Here is a 13,494-nt window from a genome sequence, read left to right as displayed (position 1 = left end):
GACGCTATTAGATTTCCTTTTAAATCTATTTTTTTCCCCCCCTAATTCTCCTTTTTTTCCACCTCAATTGTAAAATGTGGTGAGGTTCAACAGGGGGGACATGGCGCATAGAAGGAATACAAAATGTTCACCTTTGGAGAAGGTGTTTCAATCTACGACTCCTTCAAAGAAGAGGAAGAAAACACCTCAGGTGAGCTCTGAAATGAATTAATGCTCGTAATGTTTGACTGTCAAATCACCAACTGAGACAGCGGAGACGACTGCTTCCAACCCAAAGGCTACATTATATAGAATTTCTCGCTTGCTATTTTCTTTGTTTTTCTTTATTTTAATAACATATGACCAATGTATTTATTTGTTGCAAAGTTCATCCAGAGGTCTTTAAGTATCTTCATCAGTATTAGGACTGAGAGTGTTAGCTCAGTCTAAACTACTGCGTATTTTCATGAGGTCCATTATGTATGCAGCAGAAGTTCTTCATCATGAATCGAAAGGGATGTTTTTATTTTTTCCAGCTTGTTTGAAACGATGATATCGAAGGAAATCAAAGCTTTTTAGAATCAAAATCATCATTCACACTTTTGGAAGTGATGTTCAAAAACGCCTCACTGAAGATGCACACTACTTAAGATGTTGCCAAATCAAAGAAGGTCACTTTAGCGAAAAGAGACTGAAGTCAGCGAGTGTGTTGTGAAGAATACTAATTGTACATGTCTGCACCTTGCCGTGACACGGCTGCTGTGATAGTTCTGAGGTGCACCACAGGTGAGCGGCCATCTTGCACGTTTTACACCGCAGAGCTTGTTTGGAGTTTCCTGCAGGGAGGGACAGACACCAGAGAAAGAGAGAAGAGGAGCACGTCACAATAAATGAAAAAAAAAAAAAAAGCACCCTGCCGACCCAAACAAGCAGACAGAGCTGACAACACAAAGGGCCTTCGGATCCTCAGAGCAGGCTTCTCTCCCTCTCTTCAGTTAGACGGCGTAATCAAGTGCTGTCTCAGGTGGTGACGCGAGCTGAGGTGACGCTACCAGCTTCACAATCAACAGCACCTCTTCCAAAACAGCCGGGAGAGACCAGCTGGAGTTTTATCAAACATAAATCAATACTGTTTTCTAAAATCTGTTTTTTTTCAAGTACTTCAGTGAAATGTGAAATCTTCAAGGATTTTTAACGATTGAGGGTTTTTACAAAGATGCTGATTTTTGGGTTTCTTATTTCGACGGTTGCTTTACTGAGGAGCAGCAGCAGCAATCAAACACACAGGAAGGCTGGATTAAAAGTTTAAAACAGTGATTCTACTTCATCGGCTTAACAAGGTGCGCATCTGGGGACTGCAAAGGAGTTAAAGGGAGGAGATGCGATACATAATAAACCTACAACGGGTGCAAAAGAAATGAATGAAACAGCAGAGGAGCAAGTTGTAATCAATCATGGTGACAGGAAGTGGATTTTGCAGAAATGTTACCAGCGGCTAGTCATTCATGCAAGCAGCAAATTAGGAATAAAAGCACTCAAATATCTGCACCGCAGTTAATAATCAAATAGCTTCTAAACAGTGAGAGCTTCTCTGAAGCTAATTTAAACCTGGTTAAATGAGTAGGAAACAAATTACTGACGAGGTGAGATCATTCGTCAATTACGTCCCCTCTACACTTGCTGGAGGTCTCGCTTCAGAAACACAGGCCTCATACATGAGCGTGTTTCTCTCGCACATTTGTTACTGTCAGAAAGCAAAAAGCAGAAGATGAGGAAACTACATGGGATTTGTGAGACGTGTGCTGACAGCTAAATCTGCTCTGGCCCATGTCCATCCAGTTAGTTTGGATTTCAGAGGAGACTCGCGTGCCAGTCAATGAACAAAGGAAATAAAAAAAACAAATGAGTGGAAGAAAACAAAAACCTTTTCCTCTGCCATTAAAATCTTTTATCTCTCGAGCAGAGCTGAGCCATTTCTCAACAAAATGATATGAAAACAAAATAGCTGTGCAATAAAGAGTCCATGTTACAGCTGCAGGATTTGGAAAAATATCTAATTGGGATTATTTGAACGAATCGTGCAGTAAGATTTGTGAAATTGAAACGCATGTTAATTCTTTTTTACATAACTATTCTCATTTTCATAGAAAACCACATTAAAATGATTATGGTTTTTGATTTCTTTTTATTTTTTCTTGGGGGGGGGGGGTCTATATGAAGCCTTTCTTAAGCCTGTAGAATGTGATATCAGGACATCACCAGTAGCAAAGTATTTAATTTAAAATGGTATTGCACTCTCCTGCCATTTGAAAGCGGTAGAGGGTCTGGTCGAGGGAACCTTTAGTTTGGTGCTCAAAAAATATAAATTCCTCTCAGTATTTTGCTAAACACAGCAGGACAGACTTCTGCAGGTGTGTTTGAAAACCCTGCCGGTCTCAGAAGCCACCAGCATTTCAGTCTAACATCCTCCCCCACTGAGCAAGTGGGCATCACTCTCAAGTTATGAGCCACCTCCTGCTGGCTCTGACGACTCATAACTGCTGTCACGAGTCTTTATGGCAGCGAATAAATTAGAAGTTGGACTGGACTGCAAGGTAATGATATGAATTTAGCAGCCCCGTCTCCAGCACCTTGATCCCACCACCAACTAGTCGTGCAGCATCGGAGTTTTACACTCCCTGACCGGTGAGCCACCACATTCACGATTCGGAGCATCCCAGGTGTGGATGTTGATTAATTAGAATGGTTCTCCGTTAAGGAAGGGGATCAGATCTGAGGATGGAGCCTTGACGCAAAGTTTAGTGAGTGTAAACTTTTAAAATTCGTAAATGAGTAAATGGTTGTAGATCACGTTCTTCTCTTCTCTCTCTGCTACTAATCATGGCTGACAGTGGCAGAGAGGATGAGGAGGATCTCCTCTGGACAAACCAAGATCCTGACCCTTCTGGTTGAGATAGGCTCACCCCCCCACTACTATTCATTGTGCGAAGCCAACCATAGCAGTCAGCTGGTCTCTGTGAGTCCTCAGGTCCTTGTCTGGACCTGTAGAGGATGCTAAATAATCGTACTTCACAACAGTTGCCGTGTTCTTAATCTGTGGACGAAGAGAGTTGTGAGAGTAGCTGGAGCACCTACCCACGATCATGTTCTTGCAGTGTTGACAATTGGTGGGTTTGCGAAAGACGTGGTCCTGGAAACAGTGAGTGATCTGAGGTTGGGGGGGTTTGATGGGCAGTGATGGAGAGAGACTCAGAGAGGGGGAGTGGGAGGAAATGGAAGGATTGGGACTGAGAGACGGTGAGATGGATGGTGAGCGTTCGCCAACGAGAGGTGAATTAGGCAGCAGTGGTGGAGAAGGAGGCGGCGGGTCTGTGATGAAATCCGGAGGAAGCCGGGCGTCGCTGTAGGACCTTTGGAAGAAGTTCTCCACACTCTTACTGCGCATGATGGTCTTGAAGGACAGCGAACGTTTTAGTCTCTGGAGCTGCACACACATAAAGAGGACGCATGAAAAACAAACACAAGATAAGCAAGAACATGGCGTTACATTCAGTACACCTACAGCAGCGTCCGGCATCCACAAACACAACTGCGACTGAGATTTCCTCACCACGGCAGGAGGATGAAATACAATATCCTCTTTCACGTTAATATCAAAGCTACCTGTGTGTGCAAGCAAGTGAGATCACATGGTTAAACAAGATAAGCCTTCAAGAACAGCCATGGCTATACAGTGAGACCTGATAAGTGTAAATGTCATTTTCTTGGTGGTGGTGGTAGCGGGGGTGGGTGGGTGGGAGGGGGGGTCATCTTGATAAAATGAATCCAGACAGTTTACACAACCTTAACATCTATCAACAGCCCTTCCTCGGGGCTCTTAATCTGAGAGTCTTCTCATCGCAGTGATTGATCGCGCCACACTGAGCCGAGCACACCCATGCCTCCAACATGCAATAGCATGTGGCCTCTATTAAGGCACAGTGACAAAACCAGTCTTGCTTTTCTCATATAAACTGTTTGGGTGATTAATCAAGGACCACTGCTGCATTTGAAAAGCACAGTAATCAGACCATAAACAGCAGAGGCTCCTCCTCTGTTCTCTGCAGTCATTGATTGGCCTGATAAACCGCGTTTCCCGGCATTATCATCCAGGCACAGATGATGATGCTACTTTTCCCACAAAATAGGCATCCATTTGTGAAGCTGACATGCAGTGGCAGCAGGAGAGCAGCTTGAGGGCGTGGTCGAGTCACAGGGTTAGGAATTGATCAACACAGACGGACAAGCAGACAGATAATCAGTAGACCACTGACACACTGTGTGCACATGCTCAGTCCGCCTGCCTGTCTGCTGCACTCGTTCTGCTCAGCGCCAAACATAATCACTTTACAGGGACGTGGTGTTTACAGCTCCTGTGAATAAGATATGAAAACAGTTTGACTGTTTGTGTGCGAGGCATGCATGGGAGGTAGAGCAAGAGAGATAAAAGTGTGTGAGCCGATGCTTTCTGTAAATCCCCTTTATTGAAAATTGGACGAATATTATTTTGCTAATAACGATTTTGGTAGGCTCATAATAAAAAATTCCTCTGCATCTGGTACTTTTTAGAGGGTTTGTAGTTCGCACTGAGTTGCTTCATTAAATATACAAACTGAGAAAGTATTTTTAGTCTGACTCATGTCCTCTGCTCTGTTTTCCAGTTTTTGCTTGCAGAGGATGCACGCCTCGTCGGCTGCAGCGGCTGTGCTGTGTGTCTTCAACGCTACTCAGGAATGTACGTGTTTTGATGGAGTGGACTGGTTGTTTATTATGCAGATGTTTGCATGTGTTCAGACTGTCAACAAAATGTATTGTTTTTAATTATTTGGGCTGTTAAGCAGTGCAATAAAGTGCTTTGCAGGGTCCCAAAATAAAAAAATATGTAATTTCTGATAGGGATGCAAACTTAATTGTGGTAAACGACAAAATAATCTGATTACAAGGTCAGTCAGCTGTTCGTTTTTTGTTGTTTGGATCACATTTAAAATGGGAATTTCAGTGGGCAATGACAACAGGGCAAACTTCATCAACAGTCAGCTCCATTTTTGTAAACCTGGCAACCAGTTCTCAAAGTCAGCCAGCACTCATCATGGATCTATAATGAAACCTGGTGACAGGAAGTGTACTGAAGCCAATTTTTCTCTGTGGCCAAACCACGCAATTACAAATATCAAGTCCCCCACATTGTGCACTGAAGCCCAGAAAGCCTTTTTCCCATAGAACTGCACTGTAAGAAAAAACAGCTGTTAAACTGTATTTTTCCTAACCTTCACAACCACTGAAAAATGACTCATTTCAACATGATTTGTTCCGTTCTGTCCAATAACATTTGGAAAGTTTCAGAAAGCCGCAAGATTGATTTTTTAATTTTTTTTTTCTAATCCCAATTCCAGTTAACGCAGGCCTAAACTGGAGGTTAGCTCCCTAGCCAGCAGTAGTATTCATACGGAAGCCCAAATTTCTTCACCTCATTCACCAGCGAGTAACTTTCATGAAACTGAATGAGCTCGAACCTTGAACACTGTGTCCAGTTCTCTTAATCACCCATGCCATGCTAAGCTAAGCACATCTACAGTTTACTCTTTGGCATCCTGTAGTTACTTTATTTATTTTGCTACCAGTACTCTTTACCAGTACACTACCTGAACTGCAGTATCCACTGACAATGGCGTAGGCCACAGTGAGCGACGCAGTAGCTATGTTGTAGTTGGCTGCTGATGCTGTTGCTGCTCTTCCAAGCCGCAAGGTGCTAGCGTTAGCTTGCTGCTCATGGGATGCATGTGGTTGTAGTTCGAATCCTCGTCTGACTCACATGTTCTCTTTGTGCCTTTTTAGAGTCAGGTCCCTTTTACTGCAATTAACTTTATTTGGCATAAACTATGTATTTAGCTAAAGGTTTACTTGAAAAGAGATAAGATTATTTCTAACAACTAGAAATATATAGTAATGTATGACATATTAAAGATATTATTATTGATTATAACCGTGTTTGGTGATATGGGAAAGTAAGATCAGGATATTCAGAGGCCCTTCTTTTGACAATATTTCCTATAATATGGAAACTCATGTCAGATAATAAGATAAGGAGAGGTTTGACATTCAAACATTTAATCTTGTGACATGCTGACTAACTATTTGCCTTTTAACGCTGACTTAGACAGCCAAATTGTATATCACGATTTGAAACTGGGCTGCACTGTCGCCTCACAGCAAGAAGGTTCCGGGTTCAAGCTCGGGCATGGAATCTTTCTGTGTGGAGTCTCCCATGTTCTCCCTGTGCCTGCGTGGGTTCTCTCTGGTACTCCAGCTTCCTCCCACAGTCCAAAGACATGCACTTGGGGACGAGGCTGATACTCTAAACTGGCCATAGGGATGAATGTGAGTGGGAATGGTTGTTTGTCTCTCTATGTTGGCCCTGCGATGGACTGGCAACCTGTCCAGGGTGAACCCTGCCTCTCGCCCGTTGATGCTGGGATAGGCTCCAGCCCCCCAATGGATGGATGGATGGATCTGAGACTGAACAAAATCAGAGATACCATCACATTGAAAGGATATCATCAATATATTTTCCCGTCCTGTTATAAAAGTAATGACTCTCATTGTATCTCTTATCACCACAAAGCATTAGAACAGCAGTAAATGATTTATGAACTTGACAACGCTGAAACCCTTCACTGTCAATACTCTTTGCATATTTTTTTTTCCTTTTCCTCAATGGTACGGTGATGCTTGACTGCACGTGTGTCTACGTTTTCTGTGCAGTATCACAGTCTGGAGTCGTGCGCCCTCAATTAGAGCAGATGACTGCTGGCATAACAGCTCCAGCAAGAGCACATGTCTCAATTACAGCTAATCTAATCATCTGTCAGTGGGTGAGCCTAAAAAGCATCCCTGCTAGCTTCTATTTCAACATTGGCTGAGAGCCTCAGAGTCAAAGCGATACCATGTTGGAATCAGGTCACTGGTAAATATACAGTCTCATTTTATACATAACGTAGAGAAAGTTTCACCCCAGTTGAGTTGGATTTATTCCACGTTCATATCATCTTCTGCAATTCAGTGACAATGCCTGTCCAAGTGAAGTTTTTCAAATGCAAAAATAAGCTTTACCTTTGGGTGTCTGACTCAAAAGATGAATTCATGACTTCCACAAGTGTGATGCATAAAATACTCAGGGGTACACATATCTGCTCGGTCAATATCCGTCAAGGAGCGCCCATCTCATTTTTGTCTCGTGAAAAAAATAGTAAAATCCTGTGATTTTTCACATCACTCATCCATACATCGACCCCTCAGGATTTCTCACATGGAGCCTACATAAATGCCCAAAATCAATGCTCCATCAAGGGAGCGCAGGGTTTGAGCCATCATAATTCAATAATAAATCTCTTATCTCACCCAAATACATGTCTCCTCCTTCCTCTATTGCACTGTAATGGGCTTTGAAATACATGTGGGATGTTGCTGCCAGTCTGGAAGTCGAGAATACACAAAAACAAGGTTTGGTCCCACTGGGAATGTGATGATAAATATACCTTGCGGCAATACAATGCTTCAGGGAGGGCTGTTTTTAGTGATCTGTCCAGTAAAGAGCATCTTGAAATGGAGGAGCCAATCCAGTAACTCCAGCTGTGTCCTCATCTAAGAGGCTGTGAAGGTCAGAAATATCGACTCTGTGGAAGTTTTAACAGTGTGAAATTTGATGAAAAGGTCACCCTTTTTTTTCCTCGTCTTAAATCACACCCTCTCAAGGAATGAAACCGCTCATGCATGCACGGGGTTTAAAAACACGCCGCGCCATGCAAATTCTCTCACATTATTCCTTCTCTCGAGTCAATCATTCCTGTGTTCACAGCGATGGAAAAGAGGCGCAGCTGAAATTGAGAACAAGCTCTGAACAACCTCTGCAGCAGATACAACGTACCTCCATCTCCATTTCACTTTTGAATAAAAAAAGCACTTTCAAAGTAACAGCAGCTTGAATGTGACCCATAAATGGAGTTTAGTGTGTTGTTCTTTCATCGCACTGGGCGTCACAATGTCAGATATCAAGTGCAGATATTGTTATAAAAGAGACTTTTTTTTCTTCTTTTTTTGTTGTTGCAAGAACGATCTCATGAAATACAGAGAGAGACCAGGACATCTTAATACTGCATGATGGGAAATAATGCCCTACGTAAATTAAAAAAGATCCTTTTTTCGTGTTGGATACATGAATTTCGTTGGTGCAACATCATCACACCACAGGCGGCTGTTACTGTTGTTGGATTGTACCTGGATAAATAAAAGGTTGAATGATAAAGTAAATAAGCATAAGCACCAGACAAAAGGTGCAGCGCGGTGTTGAAGGTGAGTTCAGGGTCAATTTTTTTGGGGCTGTTCTTGGCTCATTCCAGTACTCGCAGGTCACCAGTGGAACAAAAACTGTGAGTGATGTATTTAGGGACGTACTCATTACTTCTGGCACGGCGTGAGTGTGATCAGTTGTATTTGTTGGCAGGACTGTGAGGCTGGTTTTATAAACCATACCGGGGCAGTAGCATTGGCAAAGGAAGAACTAAATAAACTTTGTGGCAGGTCCGTTTAACCGAGTGCAAACTGTTTGTGTGGTGGTTTTTGTTTTTTTTCATCTGGTTTGTCTGAAGTCTTTAGTCTCAAAGCGCCTGTCTGTCAACAACCAGAAGCCCTGGTGGAGCTGCCCTGCAGTTCACACTTGCTGCTTCACTTGCTTTGGACAGATGATGTAAAACTAAAATAGGGGGAAGCAATTTGTTGGATTTGAACAAGCAGGCAGAAGGTTTTATTATAGCAGATAAAAAAAAAACATAGAAAAATAAGAGAAATCTTTCAACAAAATGTGCAAACGGGTTTAAATTCATGTCCCAAAATTTCTCTGCTCGGCTTTAATTTGTTATCATACACGGCAGCCTGGCAGATTCCCGCCCTGAATACAAGATAAGAGGTGCACAATCACAGGTTGCTTCTGTTGTTTTGTCCCCGCACACACACACACACACACACACACACACACACACACACACACACACACACACACACACACACACACACACAATGACTCAAGAGCTTGCAAACACACACTTTCAGCTATTTTCTTTGTGCGTGTATCTCCTACAAGGGTTTGTTGAAAGGGGGAGTAAAATAGCAGCATGGATTACAAACCATTTGTCTCACTGCAGTGAATCCACCCATTTTCACTCACCCAATCACTGTCCACACACACACACACACACACACATACTCACACACACACACACACACACACACACACACACACACACACACACACACACACACACACACACACACACACACACACACATACAAAACACCCCAAGCAAAACACAATGGCTGTCAATCAGAGATGCTATTTCTGAATGGGAGTCCGTTAGTACGCCTCCTATAACAACAGATATTTCCAGTTTCGCGTAACCTTCAGCTGCACAGTGTCTCTACAACTCACAGTTTTCTCTTTGGTGAACTCCATTAACACCACAGCAATACAGGGTTTACATTAATTAATTAGGACCTTGACCCACTTCCACCGCCCTCTTTGACGCGCTCCCCTGCTCCCGTCACTCAAATCCAGAATGCAGAGAGAAGCTGAAAGTGACTGCTAAAGAGACGTTCACTGACTCCAAACCTCAAAATGACAAGAAAATCATCCATTTATATCGAGTGGATCATTAACGCCTCGGCATTGACTACATGGAGGGACTGTAGATAACTCTAATTAACACTTTGTCTGTGTAGACAAGCGATCCTGATCGAACAAGACCGCTTTTATTAGAAGTGATGAGTCGGCTCGAAGAAGTGAGGAGTAATCGAGGCGCCGCTTTTGAAGAGCTGACCCTCTCTTTTCATGTGAAGCTCTCGTCAGCTAATCAGACCTTTTGTCCCTTTACCTTGATGTGCTGCCTCAAACCATCAACGCATCTGTGTGTTTTTCAGCCATTTCAGTTTTATATCGTGTTTCATCATCATCAGCTTATTATTCTTGAGTGCGTTTGTGATCTCGTGTCTGAGCCAGACGTAATAAAGGCCCCTCCAGGTGTTGTTGATCCACGTTCACACAGAAAGGGACAGACACACGGACAACCTGAAAACGCCCCGCCACTGGCCACAGCTGTCGCCAGCGCGGAGACGTGACCTCCAGCAGTGTCCCTGTGCTGTTAATAATTACAGAGAAATTCATGAAAACTCTTGCAGTGGCTGTAGGTTGAGGGGCGGGGCCAGAAGGTATGTGATGTCACATGCATCAAAGCCTTTTCTTTGCTGACTTTCCTCTCTGTATAAAAATGAACGTTGGGTGCAGATCCGAGACATCAACGCCATCCGACCCTAATGTGATGTCAGGGAATGACACTCCTCTGTGCAAGTCAGAAATAGGCCTGTAACACAAATCCCACATTTTTGATGCATCAACAAAGTCTGACATCGATCGGATGACAAGCTGAGAAAAAGTCATCCGGACAAAAAAAAAAAAAAAAAGGTTTGGTGTTAAAGAATAATATCATTACAGTAAATGATCCAATCTAATTTCACCTCCAAAGAGAAATGCAGCACCAGTTGCTTTGATCATAGATCAAGCTTTAGCTTGCTACAGGACTTGTACTGAATGAAGACGGCTGGATGAAGAAACCCGATGGGACTCGTGAATGAATCAGGATGTTCTCATTTTGCAAGCTGAGAAACCGGCAAACCTCCTAAAAAATATAGTTCAGGCTGTTCCTGCAAGGCTTTCAGCTCAGAGACTGTCCTGGGTATTTATCTTCCAGAAGAAAAACACGTACACTTCCATCTCAGACGAGGCTCCTGATGCATCAACAGCCCTGAGAGATGAAACGGCCCCCAACGTAGAGTGACACTTCTGGCTGATGATTGCTGCTGGGGGGGTGGGTTCATCGGCTCCACCGCTCACATTTCTACCAGCCTGAGACAACAGACCTCATCAGTGCTTCGCTGGGAGGCGGAGAGGAAGTCCATCAGGGTGGGGCACTGGCAGGAACCTCAAGATTCTAGCAGCATACATGTTTCAGTACTGTATACTTCACTGTACTGCATAGAACTGAGCATACAATTTGCTGTGTACCCTAATAGCATTCTGAAAATCAACAAACTGAGACAAATCCATCCATCCATCTTCTACCTCTTATCCTGTTAAGGATCGTGGGGGGAGGGGGGTATCAATTAGCCTCATCCCCTCTTGATGTCTTTGGACAGTGGGAGGAAGCCGGCTTTACCTGTATTGTTTTCTTTATTATATAATGTTTATAAGATATTTGAATTTTGTAAACACGAAAAAAAAATCCCATGTAAACATTGTGAATTTGGAAAAAGTAATGTTTTTCACCAATTCCAAAAGACAGGAACAACACTTCAAATCGTATATCGTATGCATTATAATCAGTGGTCAGCACTGTTGCCTCACAGCAAGAAGGTTCCAGGTTCGATCCCCGGTTCCAGCACGGGTCTGTCTGTGTGGAGTCTGCATGTTCTCCCTGTGCCTGCGTGGGTTCTCTCTGGTACTCCAGCTTCCTCTCACAGTCCAAAGACATCAAGAGGGGACCAGGTTAATCCAGACTCTAAATTGACCCGAGGCGTGGCTGCGAGTGTGAATGGTTGTCTGTCTCTATGTGTTGGCCCTGTGATGGACCGGTGACCTGTCCAGGGTGAACCCCGCCTCTCGCCTGAAGGCTGCTGGGATAGGCTCCAGCCCACCACTCCACGACCCTTAACAGGATAAGAGGTAGAAAATGGATGGATGGATGGATGGATGGATGGGTGGGCGGGCCATGATCATCCACGTATCATCTTGATACAGCATTGTGAAGAAGATCATGATATAGTGCCGTACCGTGCTCGCCATCCCACCTGGCTACGCTCCCCTCTGACAGCGACTTCCTCTGTTCTTGACTTTGTGATACCAGTCTAGGTGATACATTTGCTGGGAGCAGCTGTTATCAGAGCGAGTCACTCGCCCTCTCTTGCTGTCGTCCTTATCTAATTAAAAACATCATGAACACATGGCTGTGTGTCTGATTAGATTTCTTCATGAAATAAACCCTGTGGCTGTTTTTTTTTAATTTCACCAATGCTTTTGATTAAGTTTCAAGAATGAATATGGGCAGACTGCTGATGGGAGTGATTTACCGTCGCCCGGGACCAGCCTGTCTTTGCTGGGCTGCTATATTGTTGCAGATTGGACCTTCGGTGGCAGGCAGCTTTAGAATCGCGAGCATTCAAATGAAGTTCAAAAGATATTAAGATCAACCTTTTACCTGAGCGCCGAACCTCTGCTCGCTGCGCCAGAGCGATAAGGCCTGATAGGTTAAAGTGAAATCTATTTGACACAGATCCCTGGAATCCATCCAGTGCTGCCTCAATCGATTGCAGGCGCGGAGGGAGACGAGCACCAGAGCTGGTGATTGAATGACCCGCCTGATGAGTATGTGGCATAAATGGTTGGGATGTGGTGAAGCCGGAGCAGCGAGCGAATCACGCGAATACCAATCAGTCCCGTTTGGCAACGAGTAACTTCGGTAGCAGCTGGTGAGGACTGGCAACGGAGGGAAAAATGACTCACAACAACAGCAACTTTGATGCATTAATTATTTAGATGTAGTCTGAGGAAGTATATAACTGCACTGCAGGAGTGTCACATTGTAACATGTCACCAGCATGTGTGTGTGTGTGTGTGTGTGTGTGTGTGTGTGTATGTGTGTGTGTGCGTGCATGTGTGGGTGGTGAGAGGAGGTGGAGACAAAGACTGGGTTGAGGGAAAGTTGCATCAAGTGCTGGTGCCTAATGAATCAAGTGTACTAAAAGCCTTCCATTAACATGCAGGCTCGGACCACTCTGGGTCTTGGAGGACCACCCTTCAAATCACTGTTGATAACATCGACTCTCCTAATTAAATGGACTCAAAACAAAACACTTTGTTAGTACGCTTGAGGTAGCAGCAGACCGACGCTTCGCATGGCGGTAGAAGGACCTGCATGTTAGGAGGCACAAAGTATGTACATAGGGGCGGCATGGCTGGGAGGTAGAGGGGTCGCTGGTTCGATCCTCACTTCCCCCGGTGACCATGTCCAAGCATCCTTGAGCAAGATACTGAGCCCCGAATTGCTATGAATGGCCCTGCTATGGACTGGCGACCCGTCCAGGGTGAACCCCGCTTCTCGCCCAATGTCAGCTGTGATAGGCCCCGCCCCCCCACCCCCCCACCCCGTGACCCTTAAAAGATAAGCGGTATAGAAAATGGATGGATGGATGGATGGATGGATGTATAATACATGCATAGCCCCAAATAAATGAGCCAGTTTAAGCTTTTGGAGATGAAAACTTGATTGCAGCGAAGAAGGAACAATAACAGGAAGTTCCTGCAGAGCAAAGGCAGGACACGGCGAAGCCTCTGTCACGTTATAAATGAAGCGCTCTTCATCTTTACCCAGAATT

General features: G+C 44.1%; 1 protein-coding gene across 2 annotated transcripts in view; it reads right to left on the bottom strand.

Moving 5' to 3' along the window:
• The window catches only part of LOC147244788 (SH3 and cysteine-rich domain-containing protein 2-like), a 31,873-nt gene that overhangs the window by 16,783 nt on the left and 1,596 nt on the right, over positions 1-13,494 (bottom strand). For both annotated transcript variants that reach the window (XM_086185568.1, XM_086185569.1), the window contains exons 2-3: positions 3,115-3,463; positions 721-815 (exon numbers count right to left, since the gene is read on the bottom strand). In XM_086185568.1, the coding sequence (XP_086041694.1) occupies positions 721-815; positions 3,115-3,463 (444 nt within the window). The remainder of the gene's footprint in view (positions 1-720; positions 816-3,114; positions 3,464-13,494) is intronic.

This window comes from Aulostomus chinensis, chromosome 18 (assembly GCF_037954235.1).
Source record: "Aulostomus chinensis isolate RoL2024-O1b breed Wild chromosome 18, RoL_Achi_v1.0, whole genome shotgun sequence".
Taxonomy (NCBI): domain Eukaryota; kingdom Metazoa; phylum Chordata; class Actinopteri; order Syngnathiformes; family Aulostomidae; genus Aulostomus; species Aulostomus chinensis.
The sequence above is the reverse complement of the archived record's forward strand: the minus strand, read 5'-3'. Positions and strand labels throughout refer to the sequence as shown.